Source organism: Hypanus sabinus, chromosome 4, assembly GCF_030144855.1.
Source record: "Hypanus sabinus isolate sHypSab1 chromosome 4, sHypSab1.hap1, whole genome shotgun sequence".
Lineage (NCBI taxonomy): Eukaryota > Metazoa > Chordata > Chondrichthyes > Myliobatiformes > Dasyatidae > Hypanus > Hypanus sabinus.
The window spans coordinates 114,932,450-114,958,702 of NC_082709.1; the positions used below are offsets into that span (position 1 = coordinate 114,932,450).

At 40.6% G+C, this 26,253-nt stretch overlaps 1 protein-coding gene across 3 annotated transcripts in view; it reads right to left on the reverse strand.

Moving 5' to 3' along the window:
• Nucleotides 1–26,253, reverse strand: part of LOC132393124 (rho GTPase-activating protein 6-like) — a 532,445-nt gene that overhangs the window by 286,809 nt on the left and 219,383 nt on the right. Inside the window, exon 1 of one of the 3 annotated variants that reach the window (XM_059967955.1) lies at nt 23,799–24,707. The exons of 1 other annotated variant lie outside the window; for it this stretch is intronic. In XM_059967955.1, the coding sequence (XP_059823938.1) occupies nt 23,799–23,864 (66 nt within the window). In that variant the 5' untranslated portion in view covers nt 23,865–24,707. Of the gene's footprint in view, nt 1–9,383; nt 9,401–23,798; nt 24,708–26,253 lie in introns of those variants that run through there. One more of the 3 variants, XM_059967956.1, reaches the window with a different exon arrangement.

The following is a 26,253-nucleotide window of genomic DNA, read 5'->3' on the forward strand; positions in this document are numbered from 1 at the left end:
CCTCTGACCTCTCTCATTAACAAAACTGCTGTTCACTGTTTTCTTTGTTTAACACACCAGACTCTGTAAACTCCAGAGTCTGTTGTGCGTGAAATCCCTAGGAGATCAGGTGTTCCTGAGATACTCAAACCACCCCATCTGGCACCAATAATCATTTCACAGTCAAAGTCACTTAGTTTCTTCTTCATTCTGATATTTGGTCTGAACAACAACAACTGAACCTCCTGACCATGTCTGCATGCTTTTATGCATTGAGTTGCTGTCATGTGATTGGCTGATTAGATATTTGCTCTAATGAGCAGGTATAGAAGAGTACCTGATCAAGTGGCCACTGAGTATCATACATTTGGTTTCTTCATATTAAACAATGATACAGGATCACAGACGCTCAGAGAAGTGCACCATTACAGTGTCATACTATTGTGCAATATTTGCTTCTCCCATCCAATATATTATGGAAAGATCATTTGAAAGTGACACAAAACAGTGCTACTTTTTCTGACAACAGAGAGACAAAGGGAAAATTGAACGACTGACTGTATTTTCTTAAAAATTACAATATTGAAGGAACTGAAGCCAGATGTGTAAACAAGTTCGATCATTTGTCAGAGATTGCAAATCTCCAGAGCTAACTGCCATTTGCATCACCCACGGCAAAAGACTCCTTGCTATTTTTAAGCATGTGACAAACTTCCATATTAATTACTCATTATATTCCCCACAGAAATATAGATTTGTAATTAATAACTGTTTTCAATAATAGGTCAAATGTAAAGATGTGACTACCAACTTCCGAGCCAGAAGGAAACAATTTAATCTGTCCAAATGCATTACTACCTGGACTTAATTGTTGTTAAACATTTGCAAGATATTAAATTTTGTTATATTTTTTATCTCCTCTGTGACTTCCAATCTTTGTTGCACTCCATTTCTCATCTGGGACTGGCCTGCTTTTACATTCCATCCATCTTCTCTACTATCCCTCAGCTACTTATTTGAATATTAACTCTCATTGGTTAAGGAGTTAATCCATTGGCCCCAATATTGCCCGATATTCCATTAGCCTTCACCTTTTTCTTATAAACTTTCATTTCCAGCAAAATTTGCCACCAAAAAATCCCTCACTATGTAGTTCTTGGTCCAGCATCTCCAATAATAAAAGCTTAGGAGAATAAATATGAAAAAAAAATCACAGAATCCGAAGCAACTGCATTACAATTTCCACAATCTATGTATTAAATAGAAAATAAGCTTGTTAAAAGATTGTTAGTTACTCCATAGTTACTTGCTTCAGCACCTATAGATGAAAGCAACCTCCTTTGAGCATGGTATTCCCAAAGTCAAAGGAAACTCTAACAAGAGTGGTAACTTTGACCATTAATATCAACGCTCCAGCCCGTCATAAAATCAAAGTTTGTACTGTACACTAAAGAACAGGCTTTGTCAAACTGATTCCCTGAGTAAACCAAGCTTTTGTAAATTCATAAGCAAGTGGTGATATTATACAGCCCAGGTGGTGCTCTGCTGAACGGTTAAAGATTGTTTTCAGAGATTACAAGGGGTAATGATAAAGTGGATGGAAAAAATCTGTTTCTGGGGCAAATGAATGTGTAACTAGAGGACACAAATTTTAAAAGTTCAAAAGTTCAAAGCACATTTATTAACAAAGTGTATATACATTATGAACCTTGATATTTGTCTCCTTAGAGGCAGCCACAAAACACAGAAACCCCAAAGAACCCATTAAGAAAAATAAACGGCACCCAACATGCAGAGAAAAAAAAATCATGTAAACAATAAAAGTAGACAAATGGCATTCAGAACGAAAGCAAATTCACAGAAACGAAGCCCGTCACCACCACGGCAAGAGCAGGCCACAGCCTCAGTTCAGCGCAGAGACGAGTAAATGTCACGGAGCAGCGTGCTGAATCAGCCTGACCCTCGCTTCTGGTCCTGGCACCCTGCCTGTTCAATCTGGCCTGGCATTTAAGTCGTCCAAACATCGGCCCATTCCTCCCTGTAGGACCCGGGCCTTATCGCTTCAATACGCTTCAGGCCTGGACCCCACCACCACGTTTCAGCCTGGTACTTAGATCAATGAAACCTCAAGTCTTTCCCCACTCTCGCTTTTTGTAGACCTCTCCATTGTTTGCAGTGATCATTTACCAGAAAAGGTGTTCCTGAGAAAGTATTTAGTTCTATTCCATACTTTGTTTGCTGCCGATAACTAACCGCTGGGCTCCACCAGCACCATCTTAAACAGGAAGATTAAGTAATTGGCAATTTTTTTTTTTAAAAAAAAAAAGAGAAGATCAACTCGTTGGTACTTCAAAGTCACATTCAAGAAGAAAGTTTATATTACCTGAAAAGAAAAATGTTATGGACTTATGGGGAAAAAAGCAGGGCAATTAAAGGAAGCAGACAGCTCCTCTGGGATGCTAGATCCACACCAGGACCTGAAAGACTTCCTTTTGTGCTCCAAGATATTAAGAATTATTACCTTGAAGGTCAGTTGATTGTTATGGTCAAAAGTCCAAACTGGATCAGAAATGATTGACCCAGAACACGAAGGGTTATTGAAATAACAGTGTGCTCATGTGCAGTTTGACAGAAACTAATCACCTTGGATTGACATTACCAGAAAAGAAAAATGCCAGGTCCAACAATTCCCAGAAGCCTAGTTTCTGGTCCTACCCAGAAGAGTGGGCAGAATTAAGCAGATTTACAAAGAATTGGGTATTCAGAATAAGAGCAGAAAGGATGTGCCAGAACTACATACAAAGCCCAAGTACTACATACCGTTCTGGTCACAACCTGGGCATGGAAGATGTAATTGCTCTGGAGAGGGTGCATTAGAGACTTGCGTGCATGCTGCTAGGACTGGAAAAATTATGAAGAAAGATTGGATTTGCTTTGAAATAGAGGCAAATGAAGACAGACTTATTACAATTCTGAGGGGCCTAGATAAACAGGAAGAACCTACTGTAATTTCTCTAGGCAGAGAGATCAAAATCTAAGGCATAGATTTCAAATAACAGATACAAAAAATTAGAGGGGTGATTAAAAGAGGAAGAAATACTTTTCTGCTCAAAGTAGTGGTAGGAGCTCTCTGCCTGAAAGGATGGTAGAAATAGACATCCTTGTCACATTTAACCATTATGCATTTGTCTTTTTGAAAGAGCAGTGGCCTGCAGATCTAGTGCTGGAAGGTGGGATTAGGATGGCATCCTCCTCTGTAATAAATGTTTGACAATTTCATAAATGTTGCCCAGGAAGTTTTGAGAACCTGTATATCTAAACACCATACGTTTGTTTCCCGAAGAACGCTCCTCACTATTTTTGTCCATTGTGTATGTTTATGGGACATCTCACTTCACTTTATATATTAATGATCTAGATCAGTGGTTCCCATCCTGGGACCCACAAACCCCTTGCTTAATGGAAATGGTCCATGGCATAAAAAAGGCAGGGAACCCCCTGATCTACATAAAGGAGCAGGTGGCATTGTGGCCAAGTTTGCAGCTGGTAACAAGAGAGATAAAAACAAAAGAGTATAAGAAATAGGAGCGGGGATCGGTCGGCCATCTTACCCATCCAGCCTGCTCTGCCATTCAATAAGATCATGGCTGATCTGACCATGGACTCATCTCCACCTACCTGCCTTTTCCCCATAACCCTCAATTCCCCAACTATGCAAAAATCTATCCAACCTCGTCTTAATTATACTTACTGAAGTAGCCTCCACTGCTGGAGGGACAGGTAGTGTCATGGAGGCAAGAGGTGTGTTAACAGACTTGGGCAGGTTGGAAGAGTGGATAAAGAACTTAAAGACAGAACAGAACATAGGCAACGTGTAGGGTTATGCTCTTTGGTAGGAAGAATCTAGGTATTTTCTAAAAGGAAAAATTAAATTTAATGTCACATGTCAGTGATAATAAACCCGATTCTGAAATTTAAAAAAAAAAATCAGAGGTGCAAAGGGACTTAGGAGTCCTAGTTCAGTATTTCCTGAAGGCTCACTCACACATTGAGTCAGTAGTACTGAAGGCAACTGCAATGTTAATATTTATTTCAAGAGGACTAGAATAAAAAAGAATGTATTGCTGAGGCTTTATAGGATATCAGTCAGATTGCATTTGGAATATTGTTAGAAAATTTGGACCCTGTATCCAAGGAAAAATGCCCTGGAAAGGGTCCAAAGGAAGTTCACAAGAACGATCCAGGAATTAAAGGTTTGATGTATGAGGAGCTTTTGATGACCTGGCCTGTAATTGATGAGTTAGAAAGATGAAAGGGAATCTCATTAAAATCTACCAGTTACAAAGAGAAGATATTTCATTAGTAGGAGAATCTAGCATTCAAGCACACATCTTCAGAATAAAGGAACATTCTCTTAAAACTGAGATGAGCAACACAGGCTGGCTTATCTGTGGAATTTGTTGCCACAGAGGCCTGTGGAGGCCAAGTCACTGGGTGTATTTAAGGACATGCAAGAGATTATGCAGATGCTGGAAAACTTGAGCAATACACACAAAATGCTAGAAGAACTCAGCAGGTCAAGCAGTATTTAAAAGGGAAATGAACAGTTGATGATTTGCTTGGGAGCCTGTCAAGGTTATTCATGTATCGGGCCCCCCTAGTGTGGCCTTGTCTATATCAGTGAGACCCGAAATAGACTGGGGGACCACTTCATCAAGTACCTTCACTCTATCTGCTACAACAGCCATGGTCTCCTGGTGGCTACCCGCTTCAATTTCACATCCGCTTCCCACACTGACAAGTCTTCTCCACTTCCACAATGAGGCCAACTGCAGGCTGATGGAGCAACACCTCATATTCAGTCTTGAAAGTCTCCAACTTGTCAGAATGTAGATTTCTCTAACCATTAACGACTCCCGTTTCCTAGTTTTCCATTCCGTCCTTTCCCCCCTCTGGCACTCTCACCCCTTTTCTTCTCTTCACCTGCCTATCACCTCCGTCTGGTGCCCTACCTCCTTCCCTTTACTCCACAGTCTACTATCCTCTCCCATCAGATTCTTTCTTTTGCTCTCAACTTATCCACATATTTTCTCACATCATTTACTTTCATGCCCCACTCTCTGCATCTGCTTTTGATTCCTCTAGTTCCAGTTCTGATTTTTCCTTGCCCATCTACCCTGGGAAAGTGGGTGCAGTCAAACCAAGCAGTGCAGAGGCAGATGAAGCTCAGTGCTGTACTGCAGCCTTATCACGGATTTTCTTCACTTAAATTTGTTAAACTAAAACTGAATCCGAAAAGCTCTAAATGTGCATTTTGCTCTTTTCCAGGCAATCTGCTTCTTTGACTAATGGGGTGAATAGATGCATGTAAGGGTTTCCATTTTCTTGGAAAAGGTTCTCAGAAGATCTATGCTACTATCGTACTTTTAATTATGCCAACACCATTCAAAATTTAACATCATCTGTTTTCACCATTTAATCTCATTTGCTTTGCATTTAATCATATTTGTTCTGAGATGTAGTGACAAGAAGTGTACAGAATAATGTAGGGGTGGCCTACTAGAGTATGTAGGCCCCTGCAGATAAGGAACTTCTGTTAGACCACAAGATCAAAATATATGGGAACAGAATTAGGGTATTTGGCCCATTGAGTCTGCTTCATCATTCAATCATGGTTGATTTTTTTTTTAGAAAACCCCGTTCCTATCATTTCCCCATAACCCATTTATCTATCAAGACTTCTGCTACCTATGCCTTAAACACACCCACAAATTACTGGAGGAACTCAGCAATTCAGACTGCATCTGTGGAGGGAAATGAACAATCAATGTTGCAGGCTGAAACCCCAAAGCAAGACTGGAAAGAAGAGGGTAGAAGCCAGAATAAAAAGATGAGGCAAGGAATGAGGAGCACAAACTGACTGATGACAGGTGAGCCCAAATAAAGGAGGGAGAGTGGTGGGTGGGGGAGAGGGGAATGAAATTTGTACTTTTGAAAAAAAAAGCTCTGAATAACAAGCCCAGAAAAAGTATGTAGTGATCTCCTTGGACATTCCATATTATTACAACAAAAATTGTCGAGACCAAATTATTGAGCGGCTTTTGTAATCAGACAAGAACTATTTTGGAATCTAATTCTTGCATCATTACACAATTGTTAAAATGTGATCTTGAAATGTGGATATTTATCATGCATCTTGAAGCATGAAATGTGCTGTTTTCTCTGAATTGTTGTGTGGGTTTGTGTTGTAGTCCTGTGAGACTAACAGTCACGTAGTGAACCTGATTCTCAACTAATATAACAGTTTCACAAACTGTCTGGAACATTAAGTTTGAGCCAAAAGCTTAGGACGTAACATATAAATAGTTTCTGTTTCTATAAATAATGTCTCTTTCTGGATATAAATAAGCTGCATCTTATTGTAGTCTTGAAGACATTGCAATTTTCAAATAAATTGGCATGTTGATGCATGGGGAGCCATAATTATCGAAATGCTCAGATTATTTATATACAAATGCGCTCTTGATTTTACCTTCTCTGCCCCTTTAGCTCAATTCCCATATTTTTGTAGTTGCACTCCATTTCAGTTTTTAAAAAAATGTCTTTCACAACTCCAACACCTCACTAATTAGAAATCTGACATGTCAACCAAAAGTATTAAGGGAAATTGGTTAAAATGCACATTCAGAAGACTGAAGGATACTGATTATGAAGTTGGGAGGAAACTGACTGCAGAAATTTGACTGATGAATGTGGTAAATAAAGCTAACCTTACTCACGTGGGCCTGGAGTCACAAAGCAGCCAGAATGGATGAGGATAACAGGCTGCCTACCATGAAGAACGCTAGCATACCAGAAGAATTATTGAACCACCCATCAATTCCATCGCCACCATTGCTGATATTTGCTTTTTGTTTAAAATAATTGTGTCATCTTCTATTTGATCATGCATCTCCCCAAATGAAGGCAGAATCTTTAACTGAAGATCTAGCTTATAAGAATCTGGGAACAACAGTAAACCACTTTGCCCCTCGAATCTGTATTATAACTCAATAAGAGTATGATCTCTCTACAATCGGACTCCATGTGGCAGACATGAAATTACTAGAATGTTCAAAAATCCTTCTGTTTTTAACCCTTCAGTAATAATTGATCTTGAAAAGAGTTTCAAACTTCCACAACTCCTGCATGTAAAACACTTTCCTAACTGTGAGATCTAGCTTTCATCTCCCCAAAGAGAAGGAAGTGTTTATACTGCCAGATCCTTTTGATATTTGAATAAAGTTCAATCCCTTCAACCCTTATCCTACATTTCCTTGAATACAACCCTGGCAATTCAGCTCTTGATGTTGAGATATAATTGTGCCACATCTACATCACACTCTAAGGATGATGCAGTGATGCCCAGTGCTCAGTGTGGCAGCTGGTAAACCCTTTTCCACATAGCTCCTGTGATCAGGGTACTGGCAGTGTGGAGTTTGCACTTCCTCCCTATAACTCTGGGTCTTCCCAGCTGCTCCAGTTTCCTCCCGGTGGGGGGGGGGGGGGGGGGCCTGTAGGTTCGCTGGCCACTGTAAACTGCTCTCAGTGTGTTGCTGAGTGGCAGAAACCAAAGAGGAGTGGTTGGAAAATGTGGAAGAGTCAGTTATAGGGAATATTAATCAGGGAATAGGAGCCTTTTGACTGCCAATGGTCTGAAATGACCTTGTTCTATAATGAAAGGATTACTGAGAAATGATGGTGTATTATCCATCTCTATTGTCTTTAGTTCAAGTTTAATTGTCATTCAACCACTTATGAATACAGCCAAATGAAACAGCCTAGGCCAAGGTGCAAAACACAGTACCCACAGTCAAACACAGCACAAGACACACATAGCACAAGATAACAGTAAGCATACAGTCACACAAACAAGTATATAGCCCAAGTCCTTGAGTGAAATGTCCTGTAAATTGATGGTGTATAGGTGCAGTCGGCAAGAACAAGCAGTTCTCAGCATTCTGCAGACAAGCGTACGGACACAATCCAGCTCGTCTTCCACTGATTGAACACTGGAGAGCAGCGCTGACGAGATGGGGCCAGCGCCCAACCTAGCATGGATACTGTATCACATTGTGTCCGGCATCTCCCCTCCTGAGCTGCTGCAACAGGCAAGCCCGCACCACGAGGCCTAGGCCCCACTACAACCAAGGCCGCGCTGCTCCCCTGCCAACCATCTCGCCAATAAAACCAATGGACTTGACTCACAGTATTGTACATTACCAATGCCCAATGGGGTCTTGCGATCACAAGGTAAATGCCCAAGACAATCACTTTCTGTTAGACTACACACCACCTTCACGCACCGTCTCCACTGTCTCTCTGTAGTGAGCAGCAACACGTTCCGTACCAAGTCCAGCTCCACAGCTATGGGGCAATTCATGCCAAATGAGGAAGCAGAGGTGCTGGTAAGCTTCTTGGGTGCAGCACCTACATGGCTGGACCAGTACAGGCTATTGGTGATGATCACTCCTAGGAACTTGAAGTTTCAAATCCTCTGGACTTTATCACCGTTGATGTAAACAGACATACATGCACCACATCCCTTTCCTGAAGTTAATGACTAACTCTTTTGTTTTGCTGACATTGAGGGAAAGGTTGCTACCAAGACCTCCATCTCCTTCCTGTAGTGTGACTTATTATTTTTTGAGATATGGCCCACTACGGTGGCATCATCTGCAAGCTTACTGATGGAGATAGAGCAGAATTGACTTGCATCAGCAAACATGGCTTCCTATCCCATCATCTGAGTAGTTGTGGTTTCAACTACTTGTGAACCTTTCAAGGCAGATCCTGCATCTAGAGTGACACACTATCACAATACATCAATCAATTTCATAGTTATGTGCAAGAGACACTGAAAAAAAATGAAAGATTTGGCATTATTTGAAGAATTACTGATCTAAATCATCTAAATTCTTCTGACATTGGAGGTAAAAGCTTGGAAGAAAATTGATTCTCAAAGGCAAATGTGATTCACAACTTAAAGATATTAAGACCTTGAAAAAAGTCAATGCAAGAGCTGTTTCTGCAGAACGACAACATCAGATCTGCTTGAGCAGATGAATAAGCTCATCCAACCATTGAATCACGTCACACCACATTGCTGTTAACCGGGAGGAAGTTGACACGGGTCATCCTGAAATCCCTGTTGGATTAGAGTATCAAGTTGTTATGCTTCCTATGCTGCCTTGTATTTTTATATATTCACCAATATATGTGTAACTGCTCAGTGAATTTTCTAGTAATTGTAATGCAGCTCATTTTGTACTTTTCTATAAGTTTCTCTACAGCAAGCGTCACAGCAGTGAATCTGGATATTCTTAGGATCAGCATCCTCAACCAGCATAAATATCTTGACTCACCTCAACTCTGAGAAGATTCCACATTCCAAAGGATTCACTTTCAAGGACTCCACAACTCATGCTCCCAGATTTATTTGTTATTGTAATTTGTCTTCTTTTGCATATTTGTTGTTTGTCAATCTTAGATAATGTATAAATTCTATCGTTCTTTTTCCTATAAATACCTACAAGAAAATGAATCTTAAGGTAGTATGTGGCGACATACATGTATTTTGATAATAAACTTACTTTGACTAGTTTCTGTTATGGTTCTGCATTCACATAAATAGAAATGAAGAGTTGTATTTGCATAGTGGATTTAATAAACTGAGGACAGCAAAAACAACTCATGTTCATAATGTACTTTTGATTTGCGATCACTGATATAATTCAGGATGCTTAGCAAGTTAAACTGAATAATAAGGTTTTTACACAAAGGTGATAACGTGTTATTGAGGAACAAATATTGACAAGAGTCTAAGGAAGAACTTTACTTCTGTTTTTCAGTCTACTACCATGAGACCTTTCTCATTTACCTCTGCTGGCAAAAGGGACTTCAGTTTACTGTACGTCATCTCTAACAGAGTACAAGTACCTGAGAAAATTATATATTTACACCTCCAACAAAAGCAGCACAAGTGAGAGCCATTGACTAAACGAGCTGCTGCAATGGTGTGGCAGCGTGCATACATTTAGGTAAAATCCATGGATCAATCGGGACAGGGTCTAACATATTAACATTATTTCTAGTCTGTTTTGTATGAAACAATTCTGTGGGCATCACTTCTAAATAGAGATATAGGAATCTTTAAGCTTCAAAAAAGAAAATCAGAAACTAGTATGCTTGATTTTTAAAAATCAGTTGTTGAAGCTCCTTCTTCTCCCTTCTTTCATGACAACATGAAATAATACAGCTCAACCGTACTACGGTACTCCAACTATGTCATGACGACTCCTAAACCAATGGATCAACAATGCAGTAGCTATTTTACTAAATCCTGCCAATTTCAATCAAAACCTTGCTTTGCATTAAAAATCTTAGCAAGAGTGCTTCAAAAGAAATCCTTCTCTACAGCCCACTTTAAGCACATCAGCAACTTTGTTTCTAAGTAACAATTACCACCACCAGCCCTTACCTGAAACAAAAATTCCTTTTGTTGTTTTCTATCTCCATCCACATTTTAAATGTTACTTGGACCTTTTTTTTCCACAGTTCACCACCTTAATATTTCCTTTTGTGCTTTAGTTTCCAAACACTGTGCAATGTGTGTGACATTGTTTAACATCCTAGCCACCTATTACATGAAGGCTACCAGATAAATGGATGATCTTGTAGCAGTTCAGTACAGGTTGCTGGGCTGACATGGAAAATGCATTGCACTGAATTTCAGGTAGGATGCAAAACTGAACCCCCTTCCCAAATCTCTCCATTCTACTTGGATGCAAAAGGTTGCAAATGGCTGTACTTCCCAGTGTCCTAGCTAACATCCATCCTACATCACAAGAACAGCGCCTTGTCACTACCACGTGCCATATTCCCTAGCTTATAGAAGTGACTGCATTTCAAAAGCATTTCATTAACTATAAACCATATAGGGATATACTGAGATCATAGATGTTAACTCATAACTATGATTTTTTTCAATAATAACATGGGATAAAGTGTCAACAGTCAACCAGTTGGGATAGGTTGCCAGTCTAGTAAAAGAGAAACAATGAACAGAGAGGTAAAGGGAATGAGAAACATACAAACTGATGGAAACAAGGGAGGAAGCCTATGTGAAATACATTCACCACCAGCTAAGATGAATCTCCAAGGCAAAAAAAAATCTGAATTCTCTTTGACACTCTCCATAGACGTTGCCTAACCTGTGTTTATTTCCTAAAGGAAAGTGTTGATTCAAGCACATCATTAAAAATGACTACAAATTTAAATACTTATTAACTACTTTTTAATTAGTCAAAATCAAAGTAAATTTATTATTGAAGTATGTATGTCACCATATTTTAGATTCACTTCATGCAGGCATTTGCAGGATAAAATAAATACAATAGAATTTATGGGAAAACTACACAATGACAAACAAAATAAGACAAATAATGCAAATAAAAATAAATAACACTGTAAACAACAGTTGTAGAGCCCTTTAAAGTGGAGTCTATAGATTATGGAGTCAGTTCAGAGTTGAGGTGAGTGAAGTTATCCACGCTGGTTCATGAGCCTGATAGTTGTAGGACAATAACTGTTCCTGAATCTGGTGGTATGAGACCTAACGTTTGTATATCTCCTGCCCAATGGTAGCAATGATAAAAGTCGCTCATAAGATCAGCCAATCTGTTAGAAAGGTTACTAATACAAACAAAGCAAATCACTTAAATACTCTAGGTTACTGTCAAGGGTATTAGAATTCTGTTGTTCTCCAAAATCAGTTTTCTGCACCAAGAGAATGAAGATATTATTGTAAGATTACTTAGTTTTGGCAGCAAGCTAATAATTAATCAATGTCTATTAGTCTCTCAGGGAAGGCAGATTATCCAATATACTGCTATTAACCCTATACAATTTCTTAGGAATCCACATGCAGCTATTCACATTTCCAGTCAGTGATTAGGTGATACAAAATAGTACACCATTATTATGCACAATGTCATGAACAGCATTCATGGCCAAGAGGTGAAGGCTTACGAATATTATTTAATGGTGAAATAGGTCAATAAAAAACAGTTTGAACAAGTTATTTTCATTGTAGAGAGTAATAATTTCCTTGATTAATGAATGCTGGAATAAGCAAGTTAAGCAAAAATCCATGGGAAATCAGAATACCTCCTAAGTGTTCGCAAGGGGCTTGATAGTAAAGCAAGTGTAGATTAATTATACTCTTTTCACATATGTGGCTAGTTGACAATCTCTATTAGTTAAATACTGCTTTACAGTTTCTTAAAATTGCACATTTAGAGAATTGTTTCTGCCCCTGCAGAGACAATCAAAACTTACTATGGCTGGGTTTATTACAAGGCACCATAGAAGGACACTTGCTCACAATGCCAGGGATCCTGTCTCTCAGTGCCGTTTCTTTGGGATCTGAACTTCCCGTGAAGAGAGTGGATTCTCCAACTGCACTGAGTGCTCTGTTGTCTTCCTACACCCCACAAACATACCAGTTTGTAGGTTGACCATCTTCGAGTAGGTTGGTAGGAGAAGAGTCAGAGGGGAGTTAATTGGCATGTGAGCAATAAATGGGATTGCTCTGAGCATAGACTCAATGGACTGAATTCCTCATGTAATAATGTAAGAAAATATACAAACTAGTGGAAGTTTACAATAAGCAATAACCAAACCTTATTTCGATCTCATCACTATATCTTGGTCCACATGACCATGATAAACCAATATCAATAATGCCAAGGAAGTGATTACAGAATCTGACCTGGCAAACAGCACAAGTACAGAGGGAAAGTATCGAGTAAAGAGATTCAAGGGAGTGTCCTACCGACAATTAGCAAATGAGTGTTACAAACTGTGGCTGGGCTCGGACTATGTGGATAGAGGAAGAGCTGCAATGGAAGAGTGGATGAAACCCTCTTGGTCAGATGAAGAATGTGTAAACACAGGGTGCTCCAATTTGCCACTCGCTATGCAGTACCAATTAATTTCTAGCTAAGAAGCTTAATTACAAGAAGTTTAGGTTAACTGTTCTTCCAGAGAAATTCACATCTTTTGAAGAGAAAGAGAATGATAAGAGAAAGTGCACAACATGTTTGATTAAAAATCAGTGGACATTTCCATGGTCTGTTGTCTAACACCTCTTTCCCCAACCATCATCACTAATGTAATAGGTTTAGATGACACACATTGTTCATAACAGAAACTGTTCTATATACTTCACAAACACCATCACTGGGATGTTATGTTCACTCAGAGACAGTGTCTGACATGATGTCAGTGATTGCTTTTGGTTTTGCTTGTAATAGAAGTAAGGACTGCGACTTTTGTTAAGCACAAAGTAACTCTCACACGTTTTATTCACAAAATCCTACACAAAACTATGTTTTCTAGTCATACATTTCCTTACATTGTGGGATCGGTGTACAAAATAGTTGCTACTTCACAACAGTGACCACATTTCAAAAATACCAAAGGTCATAGAAAGCGCTAAATAAATGGAAGTCTTTCTTTTGGTTTACTTCCCAAAAAAAAATCAAATATCAAAAATGTAACAAAACTACATAGACAGAAGGTCGACAATAACTGAACTGTACAAACATTGTAAATAATTTAAGTTTACATCTGTTTTATCACTCAGAAATGCCTTAGCTCAGCCTGAACTGCAGCTAAAAGTAAAATGCAATGAGGAAGAAATTCTACTTGCATGACACCTGTAGCAACTTGAGACTAGGCTGAAAGAAATATTTCCTGAAGAGAAGCAATTACCATCATGAAGAAAGTTTGGGTCCCAGTATGTGCATCATAACAATTCAGATAATCAACTTTGGGTTTTGCTTAATGAATAAGCATTGACTTAGACATCAGGAAAATTACACATACTCTTAAGTTGTATGACATCCACTTCACAAGGAAGAGTGCCCCCAATTAACACCCAACCAAAAGATCACATAACCAACAATAAAGAACCATCCCACTGATGCAATGAAGGCTGGGGCAGCATGACCTGCCCTAATATGAGCCTTGAACCCTACTGACTTTGGTAGGGTTGTTCTTAACTGAGCAAAGGTGAAATCCCAAGCTTGGTTGACCGATAGACATTGGAGGGTGTAGGGGGGATTGAAAAGGGGCTTCCATATTTCTTTACAAGATTGAAAGTGCCAGTTCAGCCTAGAGTCCTTTTCAATTTATGAAGCAATCCTACTCCCTCCACTATTTTTCCCTGTATCTTATTCCTGCCCACCATTCCCATCAATCTTATCATTCATTTAGGCCAGTTGCCATGCCATACCAATCAGCACAGCTATTAGAAACCAGAGCATTCGGAGGAAGCCCCCGTGGTCACAGGGAGAACATGGCCAACTCAGCACATGCAGCACAAGGGATCAGGATTAAACACAGATGCCTCAAGCCATGGGGCAGCTGCTCTGCTGTGCCAGGGTTAGTGGGGGGGGGGGGGGCTGTTGTGGATACTAAAAGGAACTCAAGCACAAGCCAGAAATTTTGATGCCTTGTCATTACTTAAAAAAATCATATTTATCCTGAAAGTGGAAATCCCTTTACAGGAATCAAAGGCAACACCTACTAACGTTAAAGAGTTGATGACTTTATTAATGCTTGTTAGAGTTCAAGAAGAAACTTGATCTTCGTGTGGGAATAAGGTATAAACTATTCATAAGGCAATTCTGGGATTTTAAATGATACCTGGAAAAGAATTTGAAACTTAGGAATTGTTCTAAATATTTAGGACAAATTAGGACTGCCTCTGACTGTAACAACTAGGCATTACTGGTGGAAATAGGAATACCAGTAAAGGATTGTGTTCCAGGTCTACTGGCATTATCCATCACCCAACAATCTCTTTGACCCCTACCATTGGGTAAGAGGCTCCATAGCATTTGGGCAAGGACTGTTAGGATTGGAAACATCTTCTTCCCCCAGGCTGTGAAACTACTGAACTCCCTGTCACCACCCAGGTCCCAGCACATATGAAGCACCAGTAGCATTATTATATTTACACTTTAAACTTGTGTCATAAATGCACCTTATTATTTGTGGTCATATTACTTTAGGTGCTGAGTGTGAGGTATATGCCCTGTGTTGTGCACCTTTGTCAGCAGGAACATTGTTTCATTTGGCAGCATACATGTAGTATAGCTGAAAGGACAAGAAACTTGAATTTGAGCTGATCTGAAATGCAGAGCTTTCAAGTTCATACCCTAAGAGGATGGGGAGCAGGTGGCAAGGGGGAAAAGTTGCTAACATGGGCCAGGTACAGGGGGATTCATTTGTTCTGCTGAACTCAATAGAACTGATTGCCTGAAAGGTGTGCTGGGGGGGGGGGGCACTAGCCAAAAATCTCACCAGTGTTTAGCACTGGTGACCAAAGGTAAATACCTGGCAAGTTAAATCTTACAGAAAAATATCGTTTGGACCCTGCTATCTCTGCTGGCGTCTTGAAAGAACTACGCAATTAGTGCGACTGCCTTGTTCTTTCCTCAAGCATTGCCTTTTGATGTATGCATACAATTCTCTTTTTAAATGTTACTTCCAAATTTGTTCTTTCATCCATTCAGGCGGTGAATGCATCCATATCATAACAACAGTATGCATTTCAAAAAATGCCTTTCCTTTCTTTTGTTAGTAATCTTAAAACTGCATTGCTGTTACCATTGCACCCACGCACTGCAAACAATTTCCCCTACATTCTGTACAAGAATCGCCCAGAGCTGAAGGACAGCAATAACACATTCATGCGAGTGGGAGCCTCACTGATCTTTTAATTTAGCAAATTCAATTTCTTGGTTTTACTAGCTCTCTAATCCAGCTAAAATTCCCAAGGTAAAATCTTGACAAAATGCTTTTGCCTAGAAATTTATTGCCAATGACTAGAAGTAAACACACTATATATAATAGCTCCACAGGTCATACTCGGCCTCTAAAATTCTTCTCATCAACTTCAGTGGAGTAAATTTCAGAGACAAAGTACAATGTGATGGTTCCATATAAAGTGCTTAGCACTACCGACCAGAAATGAAGTTGCAGATGTGAGTGTATGGCACAGGAAGCACCTGTTTTAGTTAACCACGCTGCTTCTCACTAAAGGAGGCTCTCAGATGCTCATTGTCAACATCTGCCCAGACAGGACATTAGGTAAGGACAGAGAGAGAGACATGAGAAGAGGTTTGAAGCACAGCCTGTTATTAATAACATGCTAGTTCAGTGGAGGTTAAGTTTACTGATCTTGGCTTTTTTATGCACTTCAGCAAGGCAGCCGTGAAATCTGTGAGGGTTCTTGCACTGAGCACGGTTGAATGCTATGTGCTGGACTGAGCGTGTGATAATTTCCAGTCAGAACAACACTTGACCATAATGAACAGCCCTGTAGAATTGTAAGAAATCAGAGAGCTACACAATGTGGATACAGGCATTTCACCCACCGAGTTCATGTCAACCATCAACACCCATTTACTGTATACATCTTACACATTAATCCCACTTTTTATTCTCCCCACATTCCCAGAAACCCCTTCAAATTCTACCACTCACAAGCAAACCAGGGACAAGTTTATACCAGCTAGTTTATCAACCTTCCTCTTCACATTCCATGTCAGGGTTCAGAATAGAGCAAAGGAAATATGGGGGAAGGCACTTACATAAGTGAATATCAGAAATGGACTCAGAACCTCTTGGAAAGTTTTGTAAAATATTAGGCCAAGTGTAATAAAATCATACCAAACACAGTAACATAGATTCAACATCAGTGCATTCTATACTTGTGCTTATTTTTCATTTGCTTGATGAATATTTTTCCATAACAATGCCCGCACCCTAGACTTCTCATCAAGATAACCTCCTGTATTTCTTTTCACAGCCTCTGCACTAAGGGACTTCTCTGATTGCAATCTTCATGTCAGGTCATCCTTTCCTCTCCCATGGGGAAATCTCTGATTCCTAACACTCTTAAGCTCTATTGCCCTGGCTCATTGCCACTGTCTTCCTGCTGTCTTCCAAATTGTTTTTTTACTTGCACAATCAAGACCATCTCTGACCACTTTCTTGTAAGCTTCACCAGCCTTTCAAGTTCAACTCTAAAAACACTCCAGTTCAAAACAATCTAAATCTCAAAAGCACGTTTTCATATCATATTTCAGTTTCACCACTGCTTTATTCCCGTCTCAAATCAAACCACACTAACATCGTAACAAACCTCCTCGGTAAGACATCTATTTTTGCCCCTTTTGATACAAGAGACATCAACCTAAATGTTTATAGCTAGTTTAGTCTTCCATCGCCCTGTCTGTCAGGATCAGATTAAGCACGAATAGCATTCCTAAATGCTTGAATCAAACACTACTAGTTCAGGACCAATCTGCCGAGCTCAGAGCCCTCCTACTTCTAGACCTTTATCCCGTCTTCCCTGTTCTTTGTTCCCTTGACATCAAAAACAGACAACAGGAACTCACCAACATCTCCTTCACAACAGTGACACACAAACATATGAATTAGGCATAGGAGTTAATCACTTTGCCTCTCAACCCATTCAGCTATTTAATAAAATCATGCTTGTGCTAATGTTAATTTCAGATGCACATTCCCATTTAATCCTGTTAACCTTTATCAAGAGTCTGCCCATCGCCACTATAAAAAATATTTAAAGACCCTACTTCCAACACTCTTTGAGGAAGAAGGCTCCAGATACTCATGACCCTCTAAGAGAAAACAGTTCCTCTCTCATATCTAAACAGTGACCTCTCTCACTAGATTCTCCATTCACAGTTCACAAACACCTTGCCAACCACTACTGATCCGTAAACCACACTCGCACACGCGCGCACATACACACACCTTCATCCCGTCTGCAAATCCAGTTCCATTTTGCCTTAGCTTTGAACACAAATTCTTGAGTTTCTCTCTCACAGTCTCCCACACATTTTCAGCTTGTACACTTGATTTTCCACATCAGAAACAGGTTTAGTATCACCGGCATATGTTGTGAAATTTGTTGTTACAGAACAGCAGTGCATTGCTATATATAATATAGTATATAATATAAATAAGTAGTGCAAAAAAATAACGAGGTAGTGTTCATGTGTTCAATGTCCATTCAGATACCTGGCGGAGGAGAAGAAGCTGTCCCTGAATCATTGACTAACTTCCTATGACTATAATGGCAGCAAACTACTGAACATCCAGTAGAATTCCACAACTTGCACTCATCACTGTGTACCAGGACTGTTTATAGTGCTAAGCATGCCTCACAACCACTATGAGGTATATAGTGGAAGCAAAAAATCCAAATGAAATTCAATCAAGACTACTCAACACATCACTACTTGTACGACAAAAATCTGTAAATAAGCAATGACCAAGAGGAGTGTGATTCATTGAACAAAAGATAACAATGATGGAATGCCAATGACGTATAATCAAATTCCAACCAAAATGATAATGTGAAACAAAATATTTAGCAATACGTAATGGCAAAATGCATTTCACTCATGTTAAAGAAATTATAAATCTAAGAAACAAGAACTATGAAATTTATAGGACAATAAACTATTTATGCCATTAAAGAAAGGCTTTTGGCCCATCGTGCCCACTATAACAAACTAAAGTCATCAATCACTGCAAACATTCAGCAGGTCAGGCAACATATGTATGTAACACTGGAAATATTCAGCAGGTCAGGCAATGTACAGATATGGAAAGAGAAAGCGTTAATGTTGCAGGTTGAAGACCCTTGGTCATAACTGATGATAAACTTCTGATGACATTCCACTTTGATGAAGAGCCTATGACACTAAAAGTTAGCTCTATCTCTTTTCACAGATATTGCCTGATCTGCTGAGTATTTACATCTTTTCTATTTTTAATCCTTAAAATGCCTAAATGATTGATGATTGTAATGAGAGAATAGAAATCTAAAGTAATTTGTCAAACCGTGTTGCCAGAGAAATGTCAGCCTATGGAAATATATTATGTACAGTACACATTTCTGAATTGACATGTGAACTCCAGCTGAGCTTTTTGACTCAAGATGGGAGTTATTTTGCACACTGGCATCTGAATATTTTTGAAATTTGATGCAATTTACTTATCATCACACTTTGAATGTAATAGAACAACCCCAGCAGGACTTGTCATGAGAGAGGGGGGCTAGATTAGTTCTGTTTAACTCATCACCAGTTGCCTTGCAGAAGTCCCACGTTTATAAAATGTGCTTACAAATGGGGAAACTGTCACCGTAAAAACTTTGTTATGTGATAGTGGAGACTCTGGCACACTCAGGGAGCATCCAAATTGTGAGGAGGGTGGTGCAAGATAGAATTCAGACTGACAAAACTGCAGACGCTAATCCAATATCAACTTGGGCAAACTGGCATGATTGAGTACCCAGCAGTTTTTAGTCCAGCATGTAACAGATAGCAGAGTTTTTAAACTGTATATTGGACACAATCTAATTAAAGTGTTAGTCTGACTGTAATATTAGAAGGCAGACATTCCAGGTCTTTCTTCCAGTCTTACAAACTGGCATCACAAGTACTAAGCAACATTTTTTGCCTGTACTTAATTGTTCCCAAGTCGGAAAACCAATGAGGTCCTGTGCTGAATTGGAAACATAAGAAATAGGAGTAGTAGAAGACCATCTAGCCCATCGAGCTTGCTCCGCCTTTCAATATCGATCTGGCCATGGACTCACTTCCAACCTACCTGCCTTTTTCCCGTATTCTTAATTCCTTACTACGCAAAAATCTATCCAACCTTGTCTTAAATATGTTTACAGAGGTAGTTTCAAGTTCCCAGGTGTCAAGATATCTGAGGATCTAACCTGGTCCCAACATATCGATGTAGTTATAAAGAAAATAAGACAGCGGCTATACTTCATTAGGAGTTTGAAGAGATTTGGCATGTCAACAAGTACACTCAAAAACTTCTATAGTTGTACCATGGAGAGCATTCTGACAGGCTGCATCATTGTCTGGTATGGTGGGGGGGGGGGGCTACTTCACAGGACCAAAAGAAGCTGCAGAGGGTTGTAAATGTAGTCAGCTCCATCTTGGGTACTAGCCTACAAAATACCCAGGACATCTTTAGGGAGTGGTGTCTCAGAAAGGCAGCATCCAATATTAAGGACCTCCAGCACCCAAGACATGCCCTTTTCTCACTGTTACCATCAGGGAGGAGGTACAGAAGCCTGAAGGCACACACTCAGTGATTCAGGAACAGCTTCTTCCCCTCTGCCATCCAATTCCAAGTGGCCATTCAATCTTTGGACAATACCTCACTTTTTTTTAAATTTACAGTATTTGTGTTTATTTGCACATTTTTAAAAATCTATTCAATATACATACACTGTAATTGATTTACTTGTTTATTATTATATTTTTTCTCTTTTATATTATATATTGCATTGAACTGCTGCTGCTAAGTTAACAAGTTTCACATCACATGCCGGTGATAATAAACCTGATTCTGATTCTCCACTGCTTCATCGGGCAGAGAATTCCACAGATTCACTGCCCTCTGAGAAAAGCAGTTCCTCCTCATCTCCATCCTAAATCTACTCCACCGAATCTTGAGGCTACGTCCCCTAGTTCTAGTCTCACCAACCAGCGGAAACAACTTCCCTGCCTCTTTCTTATCTATCCCTTTCATAATTTTATACATTTCTACAAGATCTTCTCTCATTCTTCTGAATTCCAGCAAGTACAGTCCAATTAAGGACAACTAAGGATGGCCGATAAATACGGCCTAGTACTTGTGATGTCACTTTGTAAGAATTAAAAAAGACTCAGAGTATCTGCCTTACAATACTGCTTTCAGACTTACTCATTAATTAGATGGTGTCCATCACTTAGGCGGGGAATTCCAGCATAATGGAAGTACACCCATCCAATCAGACAGATGTGTAACTCAATGGAGAAATTGGAGGCTCTGGCATTCCTAAACCCCTGCTGCCACACAGAGGTTGTGAGCTTGGAATCTGCACTTCATCTGAAAGCTGTGGGAACCATATTACGAACCCAACCATACAGCAGAAACGTCCCAGGTTCACAGGACCAATAACAAGCAGAAGATCGATACCAAGCTCCAAGAGAATACAACAAAGCAGATTAACAACTACTTGGTCAAACCAAAAGGTAAACAACTACCACCCAGGGCTCTGGCATTCACCATCAGGAAGAGATTCAAGAAGCCCTTTCAACCCACTGTAACTCATCCACTGCTGAAACAGGTCTGTAGTCGACACCATCTTCCTGACCCTGCATCCTTCTCTGGAGCATCCGACAGTAAAGCATCTACATCAGGTATTTTTTTTATTGATTATTGATTATTAATTCCAAGCAAGCTCATCACTAAGCTCTGAACTCTGGGATTTAATGCCTCTCTCTGTAACTGGAACCTTGATTTCCCGAACCAACAGATCACATTCAGTAGGACGGGCGGCCACACCTCTGTCATGATTATTCTAAGTACCGGTGCTCCCCAATGTTGCAGCTTCAGCCTCCTACTCTTCTCCCTGTACACACACAACTGCACGGCCAGATTTTGTTCCAATTCCATCTGCAGATAATACAACCATAGTGGCCAGTATCGCAAATAACGGTGAGTCAGAGTACAGAAAGGAGGTAGTGATCTCAGTAACATGGTAGCATAACAAAAACTCTCTCCCTCAGTGTCGAACGAGATACTGGTCATTGGAACATCATAAAGGACTCCTTCCATCCTGCGCACGGACTGTTTGAACTGTTTCTGTCTGCTAGGCACTTCAGATCCCTCCAGACCAAGACTAATAGGCACTGGAGTTTTTTCCCTACTGTGGTCACGTTGCTGAACAGTTAACTGCCGGTTAACTGTCGGCTAACTATTACTTGGATTGCACTACCTGTATGTATAATCTATATTTTCATTTATATTTATCATTATTATTGTTATGAGCAGAGAGACAACATCTGCCGGAAGTAAGTTCCTTGTATGTGCAGAGGTACTTGGCGATTAAAGTCTGATTCTGAGTTTGATTCCTATCTGCATCGATGGCATTGAGGTTCAGAGCTTCAAGTTCCTAGAAGTGAACATCACCAAAACCCATCCAACAACCTAGCTGTCAAGAAAGCTCACTACTGTCTCTACTTCCTCGGGAGGCTAAATGAATCTGGCACGTCCATGTTGACCCTTACCAATCGGTATCAATGCATCATAGAAAGCATCCTGTCAGGATGCATGACAGCTTGGTATGACAACTGCTCTGCATGGGACCTCAAGAAACTGCAGAGAATCATGGACGCAGCTCACCATGGAAACTAGCCTTCCCTCCGTAACCTATCTATCCTCCTCACTGCCACAGTAAAGCAGTCAAGATTACCAAAGACACCACCAACCCTGAAAATTCTCCCTTTTCCCTCTTCCAACAGCCAAAAGATTCAAATACCTGAAATTGTGTACCATCAGCCTCAAGGACCACTTCTACTTCACTGTTACAAGATCTATGCTTCCCCAGCAGTCCCCTGGTAAGATGGATTCCTGACCTCACAATCTACCCCATTCCTGCTGCTGTCTGTAAGGAGTTTGAACATTCTCCCCAGGACCGCACAAATTTCCTCTGAGTATTCCAGTTTCCTCCCAGAGTCCAAATCTTACTGGTTGGTAAGTTAATTGGTCATTGCAAATTGTCTGTGATTAGGCTAGGATGAAATTGGGCAGCAGGGATTAAAAGGCCAGAAGGGCCTATTCCACACTGTATCTCAATAAGAAATCTTACACCTTTTTGTTTACCTGTACAGCCCTTTCTCTGTGACTGTTAACACTTTTAATGCTGCATTCTTATTACTTTAGATTGTTCTGCCTCTGTGTACTGTATAATTTGATTTTATGAAACTTTTCACTCTAACACAGGACTATTTAATATCATTTCCAGTTCAAAAAGTATAAAGGAGAATTAAATACTTGTTACTCCCATCTGATGCAACACAAAACAATAATTATAAAAACACGATGAATATAAACACACAAGATGGCTTATATACATCGATAGCATGTACATATAGGGTATACGTGACAATTCCAATTCAAGATTTTTTTTTAAAAACTGCAGGTTCCTCAAACGAATGAAAATCGAGAAAGGCTGGAGGGACTCAACAGATTAGCAGGAATTTGTGGAAAGAGAAACAGAGTAGACACTGTTTTTCATTCCACAAAATCAACCAGAGTGCGAGGGCATTAAGCAATTCTCCAGTGACAGAGGCGGGAGAGACAGAGAGGCCAAATGGTTCAGGGAGGGGATGCCAGAGCTTCAGGCCCTCAGAACCCATACTAAACCAGCTGAAACTTGACACTCCAAAATCTTTTCCCTTGACTTATAATGAAGAGGAACCCTCGGACAAATATTCTGCGATTCGCACTGAAATGGGTTCAGTTTTGCATAAATGCCAACGATTGATCGGTCAAGCCGCGATTCGGCGGTAAAACGCTGCAGAACTCACTCTCTCTCTCTCTTCCACTGCCTGTGGTTTGTTCAACTGAACGGTGAGCGACATCTGTGAAACATCAAACTTGCAACCCTGTCCTGCTTCTAATGAGCAAGGCGTCAGCATTTTGCAGGGTTTCGCTTTAATCACACAGGATATATATATAAATAAATGTACACACCGAGACACACACACTCGTATATATCCAGCAAGTGTAACGAGCGCACATTCCCAAACGTACATGTACGGGCAGCTTTATAATCATGTTTTCGAGCGAGGTAAAAATAAATATAAACAGCTTACCACGCAGAGAGCCGGTTTCTCAAAAAATACCGAGTCTGACATGGTTGAAGCATTGACTAGACACATGCACCAGTTCTTTGCAGTCAGTTGCAAAGTGCAGTGATGGAAATGGATTATTAAGTGTAGTTCGTTCTCACATCCCGACTAAAGAGACTCCCGTTTCAAGCCGTTTAAGCAGGTGCCTCCGCCGTTTTTCTTCATAATACCTACACTGGAGAACGCGGATTGCGATTTTTCACTGCAGCCGAGCCCACCTCAGACTCCGGCTCGATTCAGGAATACGGTCAGCACTGCTCACAACCCGGACTAGGCTACAGGGTTCGTAATAAACCCTTCACCGTGCGGACGGCTCCTTTGCTGATGGGGGGGGGGGGGGGTTCAATTGACAAGACCCCGGGTCATTGGCACATCGACATGAATGAGTCAACTGATCGCCGTTCGGCGGACATGCCGTCCCGTGTCCGCTATGCACTGCGCCCGACCACACGTGTGCCGAGCTCCCTGACACATTCGCGGCCGCTCGCTGATGGGGTGAGCAGCAGACGCCAGTGCGCACGGAGCAGAGAGGGACTGCTGCTGCTCATCTGCGGCCCCGGGCGCTCTGAACCTCCCGAGTGCCTGAAGAAAAGGCAGTGATCCAAGATATCGAAAAACTCTTCAGCACTTCCCAGTTCGCGGTAATTGTCGTGGAGTTAATTACCTTTAATTAGGGTCTGAATTACAAGACTGGCCCAAATTGAGAAATCGCAGGCTGAGAACCAGTTTTTGACCAGCGGTTCACTTGCTGTGGTTCAGTGTTGAGTGACCCCCGCACTTAATTCTGAGCCAAAGGCTCTGTGGGCTCAAATCCCGCGCCAGGAACAAGCACACGCTCCAAGCTTACTACGGAGCGCTGGGAATGCGTTGTGGGGATATGTTTTGAGTGTTATCTCGGATATGCGTTAAAAAAAAATACCGTGCGACAAGTGCTGGGTCACTCTTGCCCAGTATTATCCCTCAACCAACATCTGAAACTGATTAAAGTGTCAATTGTTTAATTGTTGATCCTGGGATCTGGTTCCGATATTGCAACTGAAATATAATCACAACAGCAAATGCGACATTGTAGAATGACGTATCATAATTAAATGCAGAATATCAAAACATTCAGCGGGTCAGGCTGCATCACCGTCTGGTATGTGGGGGGGAAGAGACACTGCGCATGAAATAATAAGCTGCGGAGATTTGTAAACTTAGTCGGCTCTATCATGATCACTCACCTCCGTAGTATCCAGGACGTCTTCACCGAGCGGTGCCTCAAAAGGCGGCGTCCATCATTAAGAACCCATCACCCAGAACATGCCCTGTTCTCATTATTTCCACCAGGAGGGACGAGGTAGCGAAACCCGAGAACACAGACTCAACAATTCAGTAATAGCTTCATCCCCTCTGTCATCCGATTTCTAAATGGACATTGAGCCCATGAACACTACTTCACTACTCGTTATTTATATTTTTGCATTACTTATTTAATTAACTTTAATATCTGTATACTTACGGTATTCACAGTATTTTTTTTGTTATGTATTGCATTGTACTGCTGCGCAACAAATTTCAAGACATATGCATAGTAAACGTGATTCTGATTCTGATCTGATGAAAGGTCTCCTATCAGAAGAGCTAATTCTGTTTCTCCTTCCACAGATGGTGCCTGACCTGCAGTGTTTCCAACATTTTCTGTTTTCATTTCAGATTTCCAGCATCTGTAGTTTTAAAATTTTGCATTTAATGAACAATTACATTAGAAACATAGAAAACCTACAGCACAATACAGGCCCTTTGGTCCACAATACTGTGCCGAACATGTACTTACTTTTGAAATTAGGTAGGGTTACCCATAGCCCTCTATTTTTCTAACCTCCATGAACCTATCCAGGAGTCTCTTAAAAGACCCTATTGTATCTGTCTCCACCACCGTCGCTGGCAGCCCATTCCACACACTCACCACTCTCCGTAAAAAACTTAACCTTGACATCTCCTCTCTACCTACTTCCAAGCACCTTAAAACTGTGTCCTCTTGTGCTAGCCATTTCAGCCCTGGGAAAAAGCCTCTGACTATCCACACGATCGATACCTCTCATCATCATATACACCTCTATCAGGTCACCTCTCATCCTCTGCTCCAAGGAGAAAAGGCTGAGTTCACTCAACCTATTGCTCTTAAGGCATGCTCCCCAATCCAGGCAACATTCTTGTAAATCTCCTCTGCACTCTCTCTAGAGCTTCCACATCCTTCCTGTAGTGAGGCAACCAGAACTGAGCACAGTACTCCAAGTGGGATCTGACCAGGCTCCTATATAGCTGCAACGTTACCTCTCGGCTCTTAAACTCAAACCCATGGTTGATGAAGGCCAATGGACCGTATACCTTCTTAACCACAGAGTCAACCTGCGCATCAGCTTTGAGTGTCCTATGG